The sequence below is a fragment of the Astyanax mexicanus genome, chromosome 19 (genome assembly GCF_023375975.1).
Source record: "Astyanax mexicanus isolate ESR-SI-001 chromosome 19, AstMex3_surface, whole genome shotgun sequence".
NCBI classification, from domain to species: Eukaryota; Metazoa; Chordata; class Actinopteri; order Characiformes; family Acestrorhamphidae; genus Astyanax; species Astyanax mexicanus.
In genome coordinates, this window is record NC_064426.1 from 14,438,686 (window position 1) to 14,463,845 (window position 25,160).

Genomic DNA, 25,160 nt, shown 5'->3' on the forward strand with positions numbered 1-25,160 from the left:
TTGGTGGACAGATCTGTTCTCAGTCAGTTTCTGTTTCTGCAGGCAGTGTGTTTCAGTCAGCTACAGAAAGTGGATTAACACGACTGTTTTGTGCTTTTAGGAATTAATTCCTGCAAAAATGACGATAAAATTGATCCGAGACCATGGACAGCATTACCGTCCCCGGATGGCCTGTTTACAGAAGGTAGGACAGTGTAATAAAGTAGTATTTTATTATAGTACAGTTTAGAGCACCTAATTCTAATAATAAATACTGTATATAGTCCAAGTCTAATACAGTCTAATCCAGCACCAATATCATGAACTATAAAGTCTTAAGTAAAATATAAAGTGTTTTAGAGCAAGACTTATTATTAAGTTACTGCTAAAGCAATATACATACTGCCTTACACATTTAACATAGCTGTGAGATGATTCTGTTTGCATGTATTATTATTGTATTAAGTAATTCACATTCATGTTCTGATTGTTACTGTATGTGATACACTGAGAGCTGGAGTTCTGAGATTATGGTGCTTTAAGCTAATCTGCTGCGTGATCTTCACACAACAGCTTTTAGATATGTAAATTAAATGTACCAAAATCATTAACAAAATTATTTAAATGAATTTACTGCATTTCTTTTGCATGATTTTGCCTTATTTCATGCAGTTTTGAATGACAAAATAAAGAAAGCAGCAAAAGGGCTCAAGCTGATACTAATTCTTTCTCACTTTAAAGCCGATTAGTTTGGCTCAAGGCCTTTTCTCAAGCCTTACCCTGACCTGTTTCAGGTCAGAGGTCATTCCTCATATGTAAGTCTAATATATGGGCGTACAGTAATGTGAAAAAGCATTTTCCCCCTACAGATTTCTTTTGTTTTTGCGTTTTTTAATCATAATTACATTTTTAAGATTATCAGACACATTTAATATCAAAGTTAACCTGAGTAAATATTAAAAAAAAAAAAAAAAACATTTTATAAATCATCAAATTTATTTATTAAAGAATAAAAGCTTTCCAAACCAACCTGGCCCTGTGTGAAAAAGTATTTGCCCCCTAAATCTAATAACTTGGTTGTGCCAACCTTGGCAGTAACAACTGCAGTGAAGTGAGTGTGATGACCGGCAATCAGTCTTTTACATCTTTTTAGAGGAATTTTATTCCACTCTTTATTACAGAATTGTTTTAATTCAGACACATTGGAGGGTTTTGGAGCATAAACGTCCTGTTTAAGATCATCCACACCATCTCAATCAGACTTTAACTAGGCCACTCCAAAACTTTAATTTTGTTTTTTTTAACCATTTCGAGGTGGACCTGCTGGTGTGCTTCAGATCATTGTCCTGCTGCAGAACCCAAGCACACCTGAGCTTAAGGCCACGAACACATTACCTGCAATTCTCCTTAAGGAGAATCCATGGTTCAATCAATTACAGCAAGCTGTCCTGGTCCTGCAGTAGCCCAAGACCATCACACTACCACCACCATATTTGACTTTTCTAAAATTCTGTATTAATTTCATGCCAGATGTAACGAGACACCCATTAGTTCTCTCATCAGACAACAGGATATTTTCCAAAAGTCCTAAGGAATGATCAAGATGTTTGTTGGCAAATGTGAGACGGGCCTTTATGTTATTTTTGGTCCGCAGTGATTTTCATCATTCAGGATTTTATTTTTAATTACTATTTCTTACTATTTAATAATTAACACTGACCTTAACTGAGGCACGTGAGACCTACAGTTCTTTAAATGTTGTTCTGGATTCTTTTGTGACCTCCTGAATAAGTTGTCCATGCCCTTTTGGAGTAATTTTGGTAGGCTGGTCATTCCTGGGAAGGTTGACCAGTGTTTCGTGTTTTCTTCATTTGTGAATTATAGCTCTCACTGTGGTCTGCTGGAATCCCAAAGCTTTAGAAATGACTCTGTAACCTTTTCCTGACTGATTGATGATCAATGACTTTGTTTCTCTTCTGTTCTTGAATTTCTTCAGACAGGGCTGGACTGGGGCAAAAAATCAGCTCTGGCATTTTTGGTTTAGACCGGCCCCTTATAATTAGCGGAGCACAACCGACTTGTAATTTATGTATGTGGGGTTACAGAGAAGCATAATGTATCATCAACATATTAAATATAAGAAGTATATTGTCTATTATTAACTCCACAATTTTTGTCTGCTCTGTGTAGTTCAATTGTTTTTTTATCCTTTTTATTGAAATCATCTCTAATATGTATTTTCTGAATTTCTCTGATATAACAGCTCAATTCTAATTCTTCAGGTTAAAGGAGCTTCTTCCTTTAAACAGCTATACCATGTATTTGTATCAGGCTACAAACAGAATTTTAGTTCAGTGACCAGGGTTAATAAACCACTTTAAACTACCAACATTACCCAGTGTTGTACTCAATTCTAGCTATCCTCTACATCCGGCTTCTAGCAAACTAGTTAGCTAAATGGATTTTCATTCATTACAGCTTACAGTAAGTCCTGCAATCCACTATCACTCGTCTCAGCTACACTGGTAAAACGTGTTACAGCGTTTAAAGCTGGTTCTGGGTAATTCCGCGCTGTTGGGTCAGTGAGGGCAGTTAGTTCATTAGTTAGATCAGCTGTGTGTAAATATACGCTGTAAACATACAAGTTTACTGGTGTTGCGCCGAAAAGAGTGCCCTCCAGATCTCTGATCTAATGCAAAACAAAAAGCAGACATGCGCAGACTCGCTGTGTGATGCCAGTGTTTTCAGAAAGCTACGTTTTCGCCGTCCGGGGTCTGAACATCTGAACGTAGCGGACCACGCAGAGAGAGGGTGGGGCCGCTTTCGTCCTATATCCTGATTGGTTCAGTCCACTGTCTACATTGAAGAATGGCCAATGGGCCGCCCCGTCTAAATTGTGGGCCGGTCTCCTAGGAAAAAAGGGAAGAAAAAAATTCAACAGCATCGGCCCCTGAGGACTGTCGGACCACCAGGCAAACGCCCGGTACGCCAGATTACCAGTCCAGCCCTGTTTATCCCAGTCCTGGTGCAAAAATTCAAGCAGTGTGGCTTGTGATCATCCATCTTCCTCTTGATTATATTCCAGAGGTTTTCAATTTGATAAAATCAAAGAAACTCCTCATTTCAAGGGTTCTCTTACTTTTTTCCCGAGCTGTATATGTAACATGTAAAATATATGTCTGTATATTGCCATATATTAAATTTCTGTACATGGTCTGAGAGTCTTCTGCCCAAGCAATTAGAAAAATAACCCATACCGTATTTTATACGAGTATAAATATCTAAAAAAATCTTTTACAGCAAACAGTGTTTAAATTTTAGACTTTTTGGTAGAGTTTTAGTAATTAATTTAATTAATTTAACCAATTAATTTAACAAAAAGCAATACAGTTTGAAATCTGTTATGTTTAGTAAAAACAATTAATTTCTTTAATAAAATGTGTGTAAAAGTGTGACATCTGTAAAGGAGGTGTAATATGTTGTAAATGCTGTAAATGTGTAATATGTTGTGATATCTCAGCTCGAGGCGATGGTGCTGGAGATGCAGTCTGGAGTGAAATCATCTGAACAGAAGCTGAACATTACCTCCATTCCTCATGTCATCACCGGTGAGCCGACACTGAACCCATTCCAGAGTGTAACACTGATTCATCTCACACTGACATGATGTACATGTTTAAAACCCCAATTCAATAGAAAAATCCTCACATTATATACCTATTATAACTTATATTAATTATATGTTTTATTAACTATATTAAAATATAAATAAAATTAAATATATACTGTAATGTATTCTGTAACTGTTACTGTGTTAGTTTACCTGAGTACTCTAATACAAAAATATACAGTCTTATTATACAATAATTTTGTTGTTCTTTAAAGCTTCTGTAATTAATCAAACATTAAACACAATAAAGATTTTGTGTTTATTATTTTGTGATATAAAGGATAAAGTGACTATGCATTAGGATTATACAATAGTGTGGTCTGTGCAAAAATGTGGAGACCTTTTAGAGTCAGAACGGATTATTCTGTTGCTGACGACACCCTAGTTTAAGTCTTAGCATTTTAACTGTTGGTTTGACATATTTTTATATGGTTTGCTTATTTTTCATGGATTTTTCTTTTTCCAGCAATGCAATACTGTTAATGTTATGGGGAGTAACACAAACCCAAAGCATGATACATCCACCCCCATGCTTCATAGTTGGCAATGCTTTTTATTCTTCAAATATACCTTTAGTTGTTCTATGACATGTCACTGCGCTTTCTAAAATTCACCTGGTTTCTCTAGATGTTTTTACCCATACATTGGGTTTTGTGAGAAAGTCATAGTTGAGGTTTCCTTCTTAGTACTTTTAGTGTGGAGCAGCATACAACACCACTCCCTGCCACTACCATGTAGGAGACTGGGGTTCAATTCCCAGCCTGGTTGACTAGGGCAAGTGCCTACTGCTAGTAAATGCAGCCTGACAGGGCTTACGGTAACCCAGCGTGTTATCAGCTAGCGGTTCGTCCCAAGTAGCTTGTTTTAGCATTGAGTGGCTTTACTGCTTCTCACAACCTGACTGGTAGAATTTATACATAAGGTTTACCAAATTATAAGGCCACTCTCGATTTTTAAGAAAATGAAAGGATTTTAAGTGCACCTTATAGTGTGAAAAATACAATATACAATACCCTTTTAAATGAGCTTGGTTTGATGACTTGTGTTCATCCATCTTCCTCTTGATTATATTCCAGGTGTTTTCAATTAGGAAAAATCAAAGAAATCTACCAAACCCCCATAAACACCACCTGCTTAGCTTAATATAGAGAATATTGCATAGGTCCTCCCCAGAGACTGTAAAAAAAGATGGACGGCATGTCTCCGTTCCCATTTATTCAATGAAAATGAAGCCAAAATCTTCCGCCATGTTGGCGATCCTGATACCCGAGTCTGCGCAGTAGAGACCAGAGATGGGAGAAAGACTGTGGAGAGACAGCCTACTCATTTAAATAACCCCACCCCTGAGGGCTGCCTCGAGGTCACAGGCTGCAGAGCGGAGCTGACGGTCTGTTATTGGTCCCACCCATAATCAGCACTTTTACAATAACCACACCTTTTTGAATAGAGCTGAATAACGTTTTAAAAAATGAATTCTGTGGGGATATAAAATTTGACAATATAAGCAGAGTTTACACTAGCTGCTGCATTTAAATAAAGGAGGTAGAATTACAGTATATTAGAAAAAAACGTGATTGAAAGTTGTCCATTTTGCCATTGAAACCTATGGGGATGGGTGGGGTTACACAGCTTTCTGAAACCGAACAGCAGGGGGCGCCCGACCTGTGGTGGCTTGACTTTTGAGAGACGATGCTCTGTCCAGCTATACACTGTCTATTGTCCTCCCAGTACCACCACAGCAGAGCTGACCATCTAAGACACAAGACTTCTAAAGTGTGTGGTGTTCTGTGGCACCAAGACAGCAGCAGATCCTTTAAGTCTTTTAAGACAGGGTACGTTGTGAGGTGAGATCACTGTGAATATCAGTGGAACCTAGGTGTTCCTGTCCCTGTCGCTGCTTTACAGGTTGTTGTTTCTTACCTGAAAAAAATGTATAGCGTTTCTTAGTAAACACATATTAATAGACCCAGCCTTTCCGCTCTATGGTAGCTGTTGTTTACTCTCAGTCTGAAGTGGTAAAAGCTGAAGTTCTGAAGAGATCTTCTGTTTTAGTGTTCGGTCTTGATGTTCTGTACAGAGGTAGGATGTCTGCAGCCAATGATGCTAATCTGCACACACTGGCTATATACAGCAGCTTTCAATTGGATGAGGCCTGTGCACTGATTTGTGCTCCAGAGTTCCTCTTTAATCCTCATGATGAGTGTGTGTGTGTTGTGTGCTGGGGGGTGTAGTGAAGTCTACACACTTCAGTGTCATGTTTTTTACTGGGGATTTTGTTTCATGATGCACCAAATGTTTTCTATTGGTGAAAAGTCTGGACTATTCTCCTGCAAAGCCATGCAGCTGTGATGGATGCAGTATGTGGTTTAGCATTGTCCTTTTGAAATTTGTCTGGATGGGAGTATATGCTCTTCTAAAACTCATATATACTGTTTAGCAATGACAGTGCCTTTTTAGATGTATAAGACGGCACCATTGCAATCCTATGCATTTTTTTCGAGATTTGTTTTACAACTTTTTGACAGATTTTTTCATAAATTGGTCAACCTCTGCCCATCTAGTTTGAAAAAAAAAATATTTACAAATTGCAAATTGTTTCTTGTAAGTAACATCTACTTTTCCACCATTTTGGTGCCCCTGTCTCAACCCTTTGAGGTGTGTTTCTACTATCAAATTCTAAATGAGTTAAAGTTTTTTCATGAAAATTTCTCACTATGTGAATAAAATATTTTACTTTGCTAATCGTTGCATTCTGCTTTTACTTACATTTATTTACTTTTTACACAGCATCCCAGCTCATGTTGGAATTGAGATTTCATATTATATTTAATAATTTATGTAATATGTCAATCTCATATTTTGGATAATAATTTGGAGCTCTTAGGCTACATTCACATTGCTCAAATCTGTTTTTTGATGCTCTACATTCACAAATATAAGTGATCTGTATCTGTGTGTAATGTGAACAAATCTGTTCCTGAAACGTCTCACATGCGCACATTGATACGTGTATGAACCTCGCCTTCTTCACCAACAACTAAAAACGTTATATTTGAGAGACGCCTCATAGCTTTATAAAGGGAAATGGATGAGTTAGCAGCTCATATGTGGAGGATCTTTTGCTGGAGTGGAGAGTAAACAGCTGGTCTGATGTTCATGCTCAGGTCGAGGAGGAGAAAAAAGGCCAGGCGGTGTACTTTTACTGTTTTTGCAGCTATAGCTGCACAGCTGCACCAAGACATGTGTGGGAACAAGAGAGAAGCAAAAAGCAAAAAGACACATGAATTCCAATTTGACCGTTCACATTCATGTCACATGTATATGCACTGTAAACCCGGATAAGTTGAATTTAGTTAGAAAAGTTAAGTAATGGGGTATGAAAACTTAAGTTAGCATTATTTAGAACATCAAGTTATAACAACTTAAGGGGAAGTTTATTGATTTCTAAGGTAGCCCAGGGGGAATCACTACACACTACACACTGACGGATTTGGCACGCTCACACAGAACTTAGCCACACTGAGCAAAAAATGAGATTTGAGCCACTACAGCCTGATAATGTGAAAGTAGCCTAAGTAACTTTGCAATTTAGCCTGGCTAGCTCTTTCGCATCTCCCATATTGTGGAGTGTTTCATCTACTTTAAAATGGTCCTCTATTATGCCACCAAGAGGTGAATACAATAATAAAGGAGGGAATTCTAAGACTTCTACACACAACCCAGTTATTAAAAGCATGCTTGTGGCTTGTGTGTGTTAAAGCATCTTCTGATGCTGTATATCTTTATTTGTCAGTCAGTCAGTCAGTTTCTGCTCTTGTCAAATATATTTGGGTGGTGGTTCCGCTCTCAACCTGATAATAAGACATATGTAAGAAGTAGTCTCACTAAAGTGCTGTGAATGGACCTCCTCCCCAATAATACCTGGTCAGTAGTGATCACATGTGTTGCAGTCTGTCACTGTAAAACAACACCTATACTGCCAAGAAAATGGTGCAGTGATAGTTTAGAAGAACCTAAAAAAGCTGCATATTCAGTGTGTGTGTCTGTGTTTCACAGGTGAGGACATTCTTGCCTGGATTGCAAATCATATGAAGGTGGACACTCAAGGTAAATATCATTTCCAGCCTGAGTACTCTGTGGTATCAAAGTGCTGCCATTTGGGATTATAAAATTTGGGATATTTTTCTTGCCTTTTCTAGAGGCACGGACTATGGGCACCATGCTGGTGGCATATGGGTTCATCTACCCTCTGCAAGACCACAAAAGGCTCATCCTGAAGCCAGACGGAAGCCTCTACCGCTTTCAGGTAAATTAGTTCTTCTTACTATCTGTCTTTATACAGATTTGGGGGAAATTGTTGTGTCTGGCCAGTCACCTAAAACTATAATCTGTTCCAATAGACTCCTTACTTCTGGCCTGCTCAGAAATGGAAGGTTGACGACACTGATTATGGTAATGTAATGTTTTTATCATTCAGCATGATAGATAAAGTTACATTATTATAGATTTCTGTGGCATAGATGTTCTCACAACAAAATATTCTGCATGCTTAAGATATGGGTTGGTGCAGGGTTCAGGGTACAGTCAGTCCAAAATCAGGTGACCAATGGAGATTTAAAAGGAATGCCTTCTTCTAAGCCCCGCCCACCATATATTTGTTATATGTTTTTCTCTTTTGAATTTGCAACATACACTTTTTCCTTTTGGTTCTTCAAATTTTGATTTCACTCCATAATACTGCACTTCCGCAGATCTCTTCTTAAATGGGTGCTTTCCTCACTAGCATGGTGACCATACATTACTCACAGCATAAACAGCAAGCTGATTGGCTCTTTTTGCTGAAGGGTAGGACTTTATCTTGAATGGACGCTGGGTTGAGCATAACGAGAATCCCAGTCATGTTTTAATCAGTAGTTGGTTTCCAAATAAAAAATAATGTCTCTGGAAACATTTTATTGGAAACATCAACAGCACACTTACTGTGAGTTTGTTCAGAAAATTAACTGCTTTATTTACATATGGGTTGACTGGGACAGTACCCGAATGTTGTAAAAGGGATAAACGTCTGGTACAAGTGATCCGGACGTTTGCGTTTAAACATACAGCTCCTTCAGATAAAGTTTAGGTTTCCTGTGCATGTGAGAAAGGGGCTTCTTCTGTAACAAACATACATTTTATAATGTAATAATTTATGTCATTATAACTCCGGTGAAGGTTCGGTGTGAAATTGTGGTTCGTACTGAAGAAACTTATCAACTCAGATTTCATTACAGTGGTGAGAAATTTGTAATTTGACAAAAACAGTGGTGCCAGATTTCACCATGACTGAAAAACAATTATAGCTGTTTTATTTACTGCAAATAGTGCCACAGGTATCAGAATATTCAAAGATAGGGGTGTAATGGTACAGAAAATTCACTGTTTGGTTCACACCTCAGTATGAACCCCACGGTTCCGTACATTTGGAGGAAACAATAAAGAGGACAGGCATTCTGTTTACCCTCCTTTATTAACTTAATTATAACAATAAATCTTTATTATAATCATGTTTTATTTTTGGGATGGAATGTTGTAACAGGGCTTGAGCTCTTTTATTAAAGGCTGAAACCAGGGTTATCTCCTACTGTCATCATGAGAAGCTTCACCTTTTAGATCTTGTTGGAACAAACAAACTGTGAGCCTGATTGTGGCGCTTTATTAAAAACAAAAACAACAGCATTACTTTAACTGCTTAAAATAAATATTTTTTTTCCCTAAGAATATTACTGGATGCAATAAGTTATGTTTAAGAAATATCAGCATTAGATTGTCAAAGTAAATTAAATTAGTGTTGTCAATCACTTAAAAAAATAATGAAATCATGATTAATTTTTTAATGCTGTAATTTCCCAGTTTTATTGTGAGGAGACAGTAATAATAGTGTAGTGTGGTTTAGGTCTGGCAGACTGGATAATCGCTGTTTTATAATATTTCAGAGAGAGAGAGAGAGACTGTGTGAGTGAGAGAGAGAGAGAGAGAGAGAGAGAGAGAGAGAGATTGCCATTGAGCGAGTGAAGCGAGAGAGAATGAGAGACAGCACAAATGAGAGCGAGCGAGTGAGAGATAGTGTGAGTGCCTAACCCTGCTTGCACTCTCCGGAGAACTGTTTTGAGTCGCCATACTGAGCCCATGTGCTCAGAGCTACACTTCTCAGGGCAGGATATGGGCTAGGTCAGTAGCGAGATGCTAAAAGCAACAGTGCTACAGCTACACTTTCCGGTGTAACACTTCTGTAAACATTAGTTCCGCATTACGTTCTTTGGTTCCACAAGCCTCCTATTGACTGTCTGTACAGTGTATTCTGCATGCATTTGCATGAACCGAACCGTGACCCCCGTACCCTGACGGTTCGGAAAGAATACACGTAGAGTTACACCCCTATTCAAAGACATTTGTTGTAATAATTTTCTGTAAGGTAGCTTTGAAAGGTTTAGGCGTCTGGGTCCATTCATCTCATACTGTGAACAATTCTGACTGGGTAAGATTCTCTAAAATAGAGCGTTTCACACCAAATCCACTCTGAATGGAGTTTGATCACATTTGATTTGCCTTTAAGCTAACTAGCACAACTTCTCCCTTTCTTTTTTCACACTGAAGCGATTTACCTGGCCAAGAGAAACATTAGGAAGAAGGGATCGCTGGATGTATATGAGCAGGTACGGCCGCTGATTCCTCCAATCAACTCATACACAGCATTTATCACCAGTGGAATATGATCTCACAGGTTCAACAATATGTGAAATAGGTAATCCAATAAAGCCATTAGGGGTCTGGTCACAACAGACCCCACAGAACAGGCACCAGTGGAATTGCTGGCAGTTTCACCATTGTGTGTAATACAGTGTCTTGTGTTCACAGCAATAAAGCACTGTGTTTAATGTTTTGTACAGGAGCACTGACACAGGAAATGGGGGTGATCAATATCAGAAATAGGAAGATTTGTCCCCCCCCCAAAAAAAAATTATACTGCAGAAAAAGCAGAAATTGTTTTAGAATAAACTTTTATTTTGAAAGAGCATTTAGCAGGTTTGTTGTTGGCTACAGGCTCTGGTTGTTATGTGTGGTCTTTCACTTTGTTTAGGCTTGAGTTCAGATGCCTGTTCAGAAATGTCCTGAAGTCAGCAGCAGCTTCAGTGACCCGAGCTTTTGCCTCATTGGGTGTCAGGGAGTTCACACCCGCTTTACACATAATGCCAATAAATAATAATAATAATAATAATAATAATAATAATAATAGTAATAACCAAATCTGTTGTTATATTGTTTTAAAAATAGGTAATAACTAATCAGTTTTTGTCATATATGTATCTATATATGTTCTTCTAACAAATGTAATGTGGAGTAACATGTTTAGGTTTAAAGTGACCTTTAGTTGGATTTAACTAATAATAAACAGAAGTAGAGTGATTAACTGTAATTCCAAATGCTGTCCCTATAGGGTGGGCTTTGGTTCATATTAGCAAATGTGACCCCCCCCAAAGTCAAACCCACTGCCCACCTTTGTACAGGAGTACTACTACAAGTTTCACAAATGACTAAACTGTTATTAGTTTTAGTATTAGTTTATTTTGTTGATATTAAAATTTTAATTGGTAATATTTTAACTTCACGATTGTAAACTTCACATTTCATTTAATATTACACATTTGTGTTCACAGCATTAAAACACTGTGTTTAATGTTTCATACAGGAGAACTACAACAAGCTTCACAAATGGCTCAACTATAAATGGGATTTTATCGTGATGCAGGCCAAAGAACAGTACCGGTAAGCCTACACTATATTCATTAGCATATGGTGCAAACTTTTTCACATTTTGTCACATTATAACCACAAGCTTAAATGACAAAAAAATGAAGTTATAGACAAACACAAAGTAACACATAATTGTGAAGTGAAACAGAAATGACTCTAAGACGCCAAAATAAAATTCAGTGCAATCACTGCCTTCAGAAGTCACTTGATTAGTTAATAGAGTCCATCTGTGTGTAATTTAATTCATATATAATATTTAAATATATATACACCTGTTCCTAGTCATTTGTTAAAGAACACTAGTGTACAAATAGTATTATTAAGACCAAGAAACTCAACAGACAGCTCAGAGATAAAGTTGTGGAGAAGTTTAAAGCAGGATTAGGATATAAAAACATATCTCAAGCTTTGATCATCCCAAGGAGCACTGTTCAATCCATCATACAAAAATGGAAATGTATTCAACACCTGCAAACTTACCAAGACATTGCCATGGTCCACCCAAACTGACAGATTGAGCAAGGAGAGCACTGGTCAGAGAAGCAGCAGAGATGCCCATGGACATTTTGGAGAAACTGCAAAAATCACAGTTCATGCTCATGGAAAAGTGGCAAACAAGACATAAAAAGTGCCATTTGCAGTTTGCCACAAGCCATGTACAGGACAAAGTAAACATGTGGAAGAGGATACTGTGATCAGATGAGACCAAAGTTCCACTTTTTGGTCTAAATGCAAAGCGCTTTGTGTGGCAGAAAAGTAACACTACTTATTACCCTGAACTCACCCTCCCCACTTTAAAACATGGTGATGGCAGCATCATGCTGTAGAGTTGCTTTTTTTCAGCAGGAACAGGGAAGCTGGTCAGAGTTGATGGGAAGATGGATGGAGCCAAATCCTGGAAAAAAAAAACCTCTTTGAGGCCTTAAAAGACCTGGAAGATGATTCACCTTCCAGCAAGACAACGACCCTAAACATACAGCCAAAATGGTTTAGACCAAAGAATACTCATGTAATAGAATGGTCCAGTCTAAATCCTGACCTAAATTCCATTGAGCTTCTGTGGTAAGACTTGAGCATTGCTGTTCACAGACTCTCTCCTCCCAACCTTACAGAGCTTGAGCTAATTTGCAACTGGGTTCAACAACTCTCTCGGCTGGAGGGCGAGCACTCCATCCCATTACAATTTTCATTCCACTTCACAACTATGTGCTACTTTGTGTTGGTCTATCATTTAAAATCTCAATAAAATACATTTTGTGGTTGTAAGGTGAGAGAATGTGAAAAGATTAATACTTTTGCAAGCCACTGTATCAAATAAAGCTTTGCTAACAAAAGTACTAAAACCATAATTTATCAGATAACCATTTATCACATCAAGGACTGCAGAGTCTGTTCCCACTCCCAGAATGAACTGTCTTTGCTGTGTTTTTTATTATTTGCAGGGCAGGGAAGGAGAGGAATAAGGCAGACCGGGTGGTGTTTGACTGTCAAGAGAGAGCGTTCTGGATAGTGCACCGGCCTCCAGTGAGTAAACTCTGTAACAGAAATACTGCTCACTGTTGCAGAAATATAAATGTATCGAATTTTTTGCAATATAGTTAGCTCTACCACTTTTGCAGTGATTTATATCACATGGAGAAGTCACCAATTATCTAAGAATTCTTTTGTTTGGGGTAAAATCATTGGTAACTGATTTTGTGCCTTTAGTTTCAAGACTGTTCCAGAATCTGAGAGTTTGGCAGAAAATATGTTATTGGGAGGTTACATATAGACATAATGTGCAACAGAACAACAAAAATCTGTCAGCAGCAGGAGAACAGCATGGCTAAATATCTGCTAACATAAGATTGATATGACTAAACCTCTACCAAAAGAAGAAACCCAGCTAATAGAGAATTTTATTAGAATATTTGGTGATTAATAAAATGTCATATCCACTAATTAACTAACATCGTGGCTGAAGAACAACTAGTAGAAAAATTACAAAGCTTAACATCCTCAAAAAAGAGAACTGCCCCAGAATTTCCCAAAAAAATATGAAATACACAAAACAATGAGTACATCCCTCACATTTTTGTGAATGTTTTACTACAATTATATACAATGCAAAGTAGTCAGTGTACAGCTTGTATGACAGTGTAAATTTACTTTGCCCGCAAAATATCTGAACAGCCAGTCAATAATGTCGGAACCAGTGGCAACAAAAGTGAGTACAGCCCTAGGTGAAAATGACCAAATTGTGCCAAATAAAACATTTTCTCCCTCCGGATTCATGTGACTCATTCCTGTTACAAGATTTCAGGTGCAAACAGGGAGCTGGTGTGTTACATTTACTATTTTCCGTAAGATTCTCCCATACTGACCACTGGATATTGTATGGCACGTTATGGCAGGAAAACTCTCTGAAGATGTGAGAAACAGAGTTGTTGCTCAGCTCAAAGTTGGTCTAGACTATAAGAAGATTGCTAACACCCTAAAACTGAAATAAAGCACTCGGTCTGAATGACACTGTTTTAGAAGGTAGCCTCTTCTAAAGAAGATGCACAAGGAAGCCTTGCAAACAGTTTGCTGTTGAGCATTGAATTCCGAGAACCATGTCCGGTGCTCTGATGAGACCAAGATAAACTTGTTTGGGTCAGATGGTGTCCGGTTTGTGTAGTGGAATTCTGGGAATTACAGGCAAGCACGGTGAGGTAGCATTATGGCCTGGGGATGTATGAGTGTTTCTGGCATTGTAGAGCTTAATTCAAACATGTCCTGTTACATTTTAAAGCAGAGGATGATCCCCTACCTCCAGGAATTGGGAAGCATAGCAGTTTTCCAACACAATAACGGCTTCAAACACACCAAGCCAAACATGTCTCCAGACCTAAACCCTATTGAGCACAATTGAGGACAAGGTGTCTAACAATCCCCCAGTTGTGATGTCATCTTGGATGAGTGGAGGAGGATTCCAGTGGCATCCTGTCAAGTTCTAGTGAACTCCATGCCCAAGAGAGTTAGAGCAGTGCTGGACAATAATGGTGACACTTAAAACTAAATTTGTCCGTTTACAATAAAATAGTGTATTTTACCCTACTAATGGAATGGCGTAGAAATGACTAAACTGGGAGATTATTGGGAACTGAAAAGCAGTTATTACATAGTTTGCAAAGGACCTTGTATGAATATGTATGTTTACGCTTTTTGTGATAAGACACTAGGGGTGTGACGAGACGAGAAGAGACGAGACACGATATTGGGTTCATGAGAACGAGACGAGATTTAAAAATAATAAAATTATACATTTTAAATAATCAATTTTAAAGAAAACGTCAAAAATGAAAAATGGCTTGAAAACTGGAGTTTTATTTGACAAAATCATAAAACGCAAACTTAACAGACTGGTTTCTCTCACACATTGATTCTATAAGAAATAGAAATAAGAATAAAAAATAAAAATAAAACTTTTATAGGATTTATATAGTGCAAACAATAAGTGCAAACCACAACCAGTCGTATTAAGACTATGCTTGAAGTGCAAACAGAGACAGAACATGTTTTTAAATACAGTACAGAGCTAAGGGATTAGTACAACTGCATATGAAACAGCTAGTGTATGATTTACTTACAGTATTTACATATGGTTTGTGTCTTGTTGGTCACTCTGTTACTGTTTATTGTTTCCACTTGGGCCAAAATGCAGAATCCAAAATTAAGACATACAACTTAAAAGTAGCAGAAGCATCTTCTATGCAAATGCCCGAATTTTCCTCTTCTGCTGAGAGCTGCTCTCACTGCTCAGCCATCATTCTCTATTGCTATCACTACTGGGTTGCCAGATCCCTCTTAAAAAGTCCACACGTAACGTTCACAAACCAGTGCAAGATTTAATGTTGCAGTTGTAGAGTTTATATTGTTGCTAATAATGTTAACTTCACCTTTTATTGACTTCATAGCCTCGAACTCACAGCGCCATGGACTATGGAGTGGATCGCCTCATTGACCCTAATGTAGAAGAGGTGAAAGGTGAGAGAGCACGTGTGTGTGTGTGTGTGTGTGAAGCAGAATGGCAAACACCAGAAGATTAATGTTAGAATCCTCCTGTGATCTGATAACACAGCCCCACACAGTGAAATCCTCAGCGAGTGAGTGTTGGTCTGATTCAGTGTTGGTAAATCTAAGCAGTCATATACTTTATAAGCTATGGTTTATTGTCAGGATCCAGTGTTATTTTTGTACTTCTAATAAAAGCTGGAGACCAGAATGGATCAGGCCATCTAGAACTCCACAGGCTAATAACGTTAGCTCAGATTAGCCATGTAGCTCTCTGTCAGTGCTGAGAGAGCCATGGGCAGTCTCTCCCTATCTGCTTAGTCTGTTTAAGAGGATTCCTGCCCTCTGATCTGCACAGGAGTTCCCCCAACCCCCCCGTCTCACGAGCACTAACTCAGATTAGCGGTAGCAGCACATGGCCTGTGCTTTAGTGCTCACTGTTGGCAAATAAACTACTCTGCTAATTTACTAGGCATGTTGCCAGACATCTACTCCTACACCTGTTACCATTTTTAGAATAGAGAAATTATGTTAAGTTTAATTTTTTAAAAAACAACAATAGTTTGACATTAAGCTCCTAAGTAAGGATGATTTTGGCTTGCGATGTTTGGAAGATGCTGGACTTTGTTACCCACTATCACAACATACATTCAGCAGTGACAAGGCTATTAAAAAGAGGTTACCATATTTTTTGCACTATTAGCACTATTTGCACTTTAATAACTTTTAACATCCTTTTATTTTTCCAAAAATCGTCAGTGCATCTTATTTAAGAATTTTACCAGTCAGGTTGTAAGGAAAGTAAAGCCACTCCACTGAAATACAGCGTTATACAGGAGTTATAGTGAAGTTTCTCTAATTCCGAGGCTGAAGCAGTATTAGCATTAGCCTCTAACTATGCTAAGTATATATGTATATATATAGGAGTATATATGACTGTAGTCTGCGCGTTTACCATGTTAAAACAGACTACATGGGACGAACCGCTAGGTAATATCACCCTAGCTTACCGGAACACTCAGGGTTCCTCAGTGTAGCTCTGTCCGCCGGCATTAGCCACTAAGTGCTAATGCTAATGCTCCAGCCTTAGTGCTGGAAAAAATGTGGACTCTAAGCTTATTCTAAATAATCAGAAGCACTTTACTCACCCAAATAAGCAGTTTTCAAGAGAGAAATCTGTATAAATTAACATCCAGTGCTCGTTTGACTTTGAAAGAAAGTGTTTTTTTTAAGAATTATAGTTTTATTTACTTAGCTTAGCTTTACTTAACTAACCTATGCCTTATAGTCTAGTGTACCTTATGTGTCAAAATAAACCAGAATAAAGAGGTTCATTGATGGTGCGCCTTATATATTTTTAAGTTCAGAACTCACTCCCCAACTTATCCCACAGTTCTACTGTCAAACAGCTCAGTGCTGGTGAGTTTTATACTCCTCTAACCCATGATTAGCATCAGGCATTGTGCCAACAGTTTTTTGTTTATCTGCTCTCAGATAATCATATACTATTGGCAGTACCTCTTCACAGGGACAAAACTGGCTTTGTGTGCATTTGCGTGTGTCAGTAATGGATACCTAAAGTGACTGAATGCATAATTTAAAGTGGTATTCACATTAAAAATGTGTGTGTGTGTGTGTATGTGTGCTGGTTGCATAAACTACTTTCTTTCTCTCTCTCTTTTCCAGGCCTTTTTTTTCTTTTTTCTCTTTAGTCCACATGGCTTTCAAAGAAGATGCCTGCTTTCATACTCAAGACCATAAACTCCTACATAGAGACTGATAGACTGTTCAATATTGTGCTTATTGTGCTTCCACTCACTGGCCACTTTATTAGGAACAGTTTCTTTGTTCTTTCACTCACTGGCCACTTTATTAGAAACAGTTTCTTTGTTCTTTCATTCACTGGCCACTTTATTAGAAACAGTTTCTTTGTTCTTTCAGAAGGTACGTGTTTCTTTTTTAGAAACACGTACCTTCCAGTGAGTAGTAAATATTTTGAGATGTACAGATTTTACTGTAGGTACAGCTGTGAGAGACTGTGACAGAATAAAAAAAAAATGAAAAAATAATTTGTATAATTTAAAAAAAAGTTAATTAGCATTAAATATTGTATTGCATGAAATAAGTATTTGGTAGAAAAACAGAGACTTAATATTTGGTGCAGAAACTTTCGTTTGCAATTACAAAGTTAAGATGTTGTCAGCAGCGGGGATTTTGTCCCACTCCTCCATGCATATCTTCTCCAAATCGTTTTGGTTTCAGCACTGTTGGAGTGCGACATTGAATTTTAGTTCCCTTCAAACTAAAATTTTCTATTGGGTTCAGGTCAGAGACTGGCTAGGCCACTCCAGAACCTTAAAATGCTTCTTACAAAGCCACTCCTTAGTTTCCCTGGCTGTGTGTTTGGGGTCATTGTCATGCTGGAAGACACAGCCATGACCTGTTTTCAATGCTTACTGAAGGAAGGAGGTTGTTAACCAAAATCTTGTGACACTTGTGCTTAGACAGGTGCTGATCCAGCTTCTTGCCTATTGCCCTGTAGCCCATCTCAGCCTTGTGCAGGTTTACAGTTTTGTCCCTGGTGTTTTAGACAGCTCTTTGGTCTTGGTCATGGTGGGGAGGTTGGAGTGTGATGGACTGAGTGTATAGACAGGTGTCTTTTATACAGATATCGAGTTCAAACAAGTCCAAATAATACAGATATTGAGTGCAGAAATAAAGAAAATGTAGCAGGTCTGTGAGAACCAGAATTTTGGCTGCATGGTAGGTGATTTTAAAGTCATAATTATTTTTGGTTTTGTCTCTCATAGTTGAAATGTACCCACAATAAAAATTAGTTCTTTGTAGGTGGTAAAACTTGCACAATCTACAGTGTACCAAATACTTCTCCCACCCTATACTTATTTTGTATTTATGTTTTGGTGTATGTTAGTCACAGAGACTTTATAAGTGTATGGTGGCTGTATGTGGTGTGTTTTTTCTATGTAGTTAGACCTACATAAAAAAATACTTTTTATGAGAAATTTCATGAACTGTTTACTTTTTGTTTTTCTTTAGAAAAAGACCTTTGACTACTACAAGAGAATTGTAAGTCTGATCTCTTTAAACATGTTTTTGACAGATTAAGATTGTTTATGCCTTCATTATCTTCATCATCCATTGGCCTCCATTATCTTCTCTTTTAGATCATCTTCACACAGCAAGCCATCATGAGGCCTAAGGTGAAGTCCACCGTGTCTCTTGGAGCGTAAGTCCAACAGGAATAAATAAACAGGTTCAAGCTCCAGTCAGGGGCAGCAAAATCCACACTAAAGCTAAAACCTTCTACCATACCATACTTACACTGGAGGTACAAAGCTAATGCAGCTAACAACAAGTTTGCTACAAGTTAGCATTGTGCTAGTTCTTCATGCCAAGCTTCCCTGGTGAAAAATCCAGCTTAAGACTAGCTTCGGATGCTAACTGCTTTTAGATGGTCTAAACTGGTCTTTGATGGTCACAGTTGTTGATCCATCAGCAAGATCAAATTTATCGCACTAGTCTTCAGGCTGGTCATACTGAATGTGCAATAAGTTGTATAACTGTAGTAGGACTCCAGTGATGCTTTTGAAGCACCACTAGATTGTATTATATATTGCTGGTTAATGGTAATGAGAACAGCATAGCAACATTTTATCTTGTGGTTTTACAGTATGTATATCACTGAAATTATATTTTATCAGTCTGGGTTTGGTTTTCTAAGCTCATTGTTTATGTAGAGTACAATCAAATTAGATTTTTTATAATGTGTTTCTTGTTTCAGCCTTGTTAAGTTCATGACAACGTATAAAGGCCATGACCCCTTCCTGGCCCCCTGCCTGCCCAGCAACCCCTGGCAGACTGATGACGACACCTACTGGGAGCTTAACATGAGAAGGTTAGACACAAACCTATAGGTATCTTGTTCATCTACATTTACAGTGGTTGGACAATGAAACTGAACATTTTAGTGTGGGAGGTTTCATGGCTAAATTGGAGCAGCCAGGTTCCCAATCTTCATTAATTGCACATTGCACCAGTAAGAGCAGAGTGTGAAGGTTCAATTAGCAGGGTAAGAGCACAGTTTTGCTCAAAATATTGCAATGCATACAACATTATGGGCGACATACCAGAGTTCAAAAGAGGACAAATTGTTGGTGCACATCTTGCTGATGCATCTGTGACCAAGACAGCAAGTCTTTGTGATGTATCAAGCGCCACGGTATCCAGGGTAATGTTAGCATGCCACCAAGAAGGACGAACCACATCCAACAGGATTAACTGTGGATGCTGTAAGAGAAAGACGCCTGAAAGGGATGCTCAGGTGCTAACCTGGATTGCATCCAAAAAACACAAAACCACAGCTGCCCAAAATGGAAGAATTCAATGTGCACCTCAACTCTCCTGTTTCTACCAGAACTGTCCGTCACCACAATAAATTATTGTGGTCTAAAACCACGTGTTTCAGTTTCATTGTCCAACCCCTGTAATTAAGTTAAATCAAATTCATGTACACGGCCATACATGATACATGTGACCACTGTTCACCACTATAGGCACGGGCAAATAATATAAATAGTCATCTGTCATCTGATAGGGGGGTTGGGTTTGTAAGAGGAGCACCTAATTGGGCACTGAATTGGGATAGGATCTACTAGAAAAAAACGACCATCTATTTTCACGTCTTTTACCTGCACCATTTAAATAGCAAAGACGCTTGTGAATACATCTACGCGGATGGGTGTGGAGGTCTGGAAGTGAGCTGTGTGTGTTCAGGTAGGTTTCTGGCATATTGCTATCTTGGCCTCGGAAAACACAGGTGACGCAGACGCCAAGAAAGCCAGACGCACTGCAAATTGAAAAGAGGTGTGACAAAATGTGTAATTTGGCCAAAGTTGCCCTAATTGTACATATATTCATATCTGTTTAGTTGTTTAAAATGTATTTAAAGTATAAGTTGTTAAACTGATATTTAATGATGATTAGGCTAGGGTGTGTCTGTGTTTGATTGTATTTTATAGACTGTAACGTTTTGTGTATCACAGTGTTGAAACTCCCACAAAAATGAGAGTGGAGCGCTGGTCCTTCAGCTTCTTCGAGCTGCTGAGTGATCCTCGAGGACGTGCTGACTTCAAAGTGTTCCTGAAGAAAGAGTTCAGTGGTGAGTGGATGTGTGTGGTGGACGACTGTGTGCTGAGAACAGTTTTAGAGCCTTGTCTGGCTGATGTGGATGTGAATGTGAATGTGTGTGTTTGTGTTGTTAGGTGAGAATTTGGCGTTCTGGGAAGCAGCGGAGGAGATGAAGTGGGGGGCGGCGTCATCCATCAATGAGCAAGCACAAACAATTTTCAAGTGAGGAATAAATCTGATTAAAGGCAAACATGCAAATACTTTTACCTACACATTACTGACCCTACACGCAGTGACCAGTAATAATATAACCTTTAATGATATATAAAGTTTTACAGGTAGACACCTAGTATGTACATTTGGGTTTGTTATAATGTTATATAGAGTTTTTACAGGTAGACACTCTCACTGACCACTGACTTTATGTTTATTTGGGTTTATTCTAGTGTTATATAGATTTAATTACAGGTAGACGCTTTCACTGACCACTGACTTTATGTTTATTTGGGTTTATTATAATGTTATATGGAGTTAATCACAGGTAGACACTCTCACCGTTCACTGACTTTATGTTTATTTGGGTTTATTATAATGTTATATGGAGTTAATCACAGGTAGACACTCTTACTGACCACTGACTTTATGTTTATTTGGGTTTATTCTAATATTATATAGAGTTTTTACAGGTAGACACTCTCTCTGACCACTGACTTTATGTTTATTTGGGTTTATTCTAATATTATATAGAGTTAATCACAGGTAGACACTCTTACTGACCACTGACTTTCTGTTTATTTGGGTTTATTATAATGTTTTATAGAGATTTACAGATAGATACTCATTGATTAGGGATTCAGTAACTTTTTACAGCCTCAGAATTGCATGTGTGTGTGTGTGTGTGTGTGTGTGTGTGCAGGACTTTCTTGGCCCCCGGAGCTCCACGCTGGATCAACATTGACGGGCGGACGATGGGTCTGACAGTGAAGGGTCTGGAACATCCTCACCGCTATGTTCTTGATGCTGCGCAGACACACATCTTCATGTTGATGAAAAAGGTGGGACCTGTCTGAGCTCAGTCTGTCAGTCTGCTTCACACTGTGGATTTATACCTAATGACCCGTTTATCTCTGTCTGTATTATTTGCAGGACACCTTCTACCGATACCTGAAGTCTCCAGTTTATAAAGACATGCAGAAAAAGTCCCTCTCACCTGCTCCACACACCTTCACGTAAGTGTTGGTCATGCAGTTGCACGGTGCTCCTGGATTTCTGCACTGAATACTTTAACAATGTGTTCACAGACTTATAAAGCACAGGTGTGCTTATTCATGTCTTTTATGAATGATTGTGTCATTGAGTGAGCATCTATAGTGCAGGCTAGAAAAAGTAAGTGAACTAAGTGAACTAAGAATGACTTCTCCAAGACCTAATTCACAAAAGTGTTTAAATTAGGGATTTATAGGTACTTTTTAAAGATGTACAGTACAGGCCAAAAGTTTGGACACAACTTCTCTTTTTTTTAACGCGTTTTCTTTATTTTCATGACTATTTACATTGTAGATTCTCACTGAAGGCATCAAAACTATGAATGAACACATGCGGAGTTTTATACTTAACAAAAAAAGGTGAAATAACTGAAAACGTGTTTTATATTCTAGTTTCTTTAAAATAGCCACCCTTTGCTCTGATTACTGCTTTGCACACTCTTAGCATCATTCTCTCAATGAGCTTCAAGAGGTGGCCACCTGAAATGGTTTTCCAACAGTCTTGAAGGAAGGAGTTCCCAGAGGTGTTCATTAGCACTTGTTGCCCCTGCCTTCTTCACTCTGTGGTTCAGCTCACCCCAAACCATCTGGATTGGGTTCAGGTCCGGTGACTGTGGAGACTAGGTCATTTTTTGTTAAGTACATAAAACTCCACATGTGTTCATTCATAGTTTTGATGCCTTCAGTGAGAATCTACAATGTAAAAAGTCATTAAAATAAAGAAAATGCATTGAATGAGAAGGTGTGACCAAACTTTTGGCCTGTACTGTATAATGCATGCTTACTAACAAATCTGTTATTTTCAAGAAATATTGATATGTGTAAACCAGGCCTTAATGCAACAAACTTTAAACAAACTTTTTTACATGAACTAAAATAAATTCTCTATTTTAATATATTTTTCATGAAATATTTTCACATTATCTTCCACTGTAAATTAAGAAAGCCTTTACCTTCTCTTGTAAATGATCAATTATCAACTGAATAAAGACTGTATCTGTTGTCCTTTCTGCAGTGATTCTCAGCTGGAGCAGAATGCTCGAAATCGTAAACCGGGCATCGACCCCATCATCATCTGGCAGCAGGAGGAGGAGGAGAGAGCCAAGGCAGCCGCTGCCGCCGGACCCATCGACATAAAAAAACTGATGGCCAGCAAACTGGACCGCAAGTAAAGAGCTGAGGGGCAGTGCAGAGTTTGTTTTAGGTTTAATATTTTAAAATAGCTCCAAATGTAAGTGATCTTAACATAACACAATCTTTACCTCTGAAATGAAAATTATAGAAAATAAAGAAGAATAACCATTTTAAGGGGCATTCTGACCAGGTCTAGTGAATCTACTGGCTGGTTTTAGTGTGATGTCCAGATCAACCCATCCCCATTTGTTTCAGTGGCAAAACAGATATTTGTTTTATTTTGTTAAATTTTCTTTTTTTGTATTAGTTTATTTCGAACCATTTTACCCATTTTCTATCCAATTTGTAAGGCTTATTATCCAATCCTCATTAATATGAACTTCCCTGTTCACTAGTGGCACTCCCCCAAACAGGAGGGTGAAGACTAGCGTCTGCCTCCTCTGATACATGTGAAGTTAACCACTGCTCCTTTTTTTAAAATGTAGCCATCAAAGCTCAGAGGAAAGCTTAACAACTCAGCTCTGACTCAAAACCAGCTAACAGACACCTGTGCTGACCAACATCACAGGGGGAGAGGAGGAGAGAAAGTCATCTACCTACCCAGAGAAACAAGGCCATCTGTGTTCTCTCAGACTCTGACTGCAGATAGCAAGCAGCAAGATCTGGGAAATAATAGCGGACTAAGCTCTGCCACTATGACCGGGAGATCGCTGGTTCGAATCCTGTTTATGTAGCTTGCCATCGGCTACTGGAGCCCTGGGGGATCAGAATTGGCCTTGCTCTCTCTGGGTGGGTAGATAGTGCTCTTTCCCTCATCACTCCAAAGGGTGATGTCGATCAGCACGAGGCATCTGTGAGCTGATGTATTGAAACCACGTTACACAGCAATGCTACATCATCAGATGTGAAAAGAAGCGGTGGCTGATGCCACATGTATCAGAGGAGGCATGGGCTAGCCTTTACCCTCCTGGTGTTGGGGCATCACTAGTGATAGTGATTAGGTAATTGCCCTTGTAAATTGGGGAGAAAATAAGATTGAAAATTAGAAACAAAATTATATAAAAAAATGTAATATGATTTGTCTGAAAAGTCTATATGGTGTGTTCTTCAAGTGTACTGGGCTTTTGATTTGTCTGAAAAGTTCTATATGAATAAATTTTTCTTGATTAAAAACATCCACAGTGTTTTGCAAATGTTTTAATTTTCTGAGATAGAGTAAGTTAAAGGAGAGGATATTACTAAATACACTTTCTTCATATTTAAGTAATCTTCCTATTAAATATAAATTACAATACAGAAAATGTAATAATATATGTGTATGATGATTGTTTCATTATTTTCAGAAACTATTTATGTTAAACATTGCATCTCAGGACCCACTTTTCATGACTAGTTTAACACTGTACAAGAGGGATGTACTGACACTGATAGTGTGCCCTTTAATTAGTCCAAATAGGGAGATTACAAGGTTATGATGAACATGTGTTGGTGATTAATTCTGATGTGTGATCTTGTTCTGAAGTTGTTAGATCTGCAGCAGGTACAGTATTAGTTGTTGGACTGTCATTTCTGTAAATGAAACTCTGCTGTGACTCGAAGGAGAACTGATGTTGTAAAGTTGTAAAGTACAGTGAATAAACTGTTATAAATCTATATGATGCGTACGTTGAGTTTATTAGGCTTTAGGCCGATTTTACAGGGTTTTTTGTTATTCCCTGCTTTCACCACTCATAATGTCTCAGTTGTTCTAAAAAGCCAAACTCTGCTGAAAAATCTAGTTTAAGACCAGATTCAGCTTGGAGCTGGTTTCATATATATACATTTTGTAAAACACTTTGGGCCTTATTTTACACAATTTGCAAGGTGCGTTACGATACTCATTGCTATCCTACACACCATTAACTGTCTATTTTCATGCTTTGCGCCTGTTCTGTTACAATAGCATCCGAGTTTATGAATATGTATCAATGCCAATGGGCGTGATGGTGTGGTAGTGAGGAGTGTAAAATGTAAATTTCTGATGTATTGCTATCTTGGTGGCAGAAAACACATGTGCACCACTGACTCAATAAAACCCAAACAACAGTCATCTGCCAGACATTCAATCTATCTTAGCCATGCAGTTGCCGCATGCA

At 38.2% G+C, this 25,160-nt stretch overlaps 1 protein-coding gene across 1 annotated transcript; it reads left to right on the plus strand.

The window, feature by feature from the left end:
• Positions 1-26: 26 nt before the first annotated feature.
• On the plus strand, positions 27-24,678 carry rgs9a (regulator of G protein signaling 9a). The gene is made up of 17 exons (XM_022665892.2): positions 27-184; positions 3,500-3,587; positions 7,706-7,756; positions 7,849-7,955; positions 8,050-8,101; positions 10,286-10,344; positions 11,379-11,455; positions 12,886-12,967; positions 15,382-15,444; positions 18,536-18,565; positions 18,664-18,725; positions 19,281-19,394; positions 20,542-20,657; positions 20,761-20,848; positions 21,543-21,681; positions 21,773-21,855; positions 22,907-24,678. Exons 1-17 carry the CDS (start codon positions 119-121, stop codon positions 23,061-23,063), a joined length of 1,434 nt encoding a protein of 477 aa, XP_022521613.1. The 5' UTR covers positions 27-118; the 3' UTR covers positions 23,064-24,678.
• Positions 24,679-25,160: the final 482 nt, after the last annotated feature.

Excerpts from the sequence above, each read along its gene's own strand:
- rgs9a (XM_022665892.2), top strand. The coding sequence starts at position 119 with ATGACGATAAAATTGATCCGAGACCATGGACAGCATTACCGTCCCCGG. Across the intron at positions 10,345-11,378 it reads CGCTGGATGTATATGAGCAG|GAGAACTACAACAAGCTTCA; the intron begins GTACGGCCGCTG and ends TGTTTCATACAG. Across the intron at positions 21,682-21,772 it reads TCTTCATGTTGATGAAAAAG|GACACCTTCTACCGATACCT; the intron begins GTGGGACCTGTC and ends TATTATTTGCAG.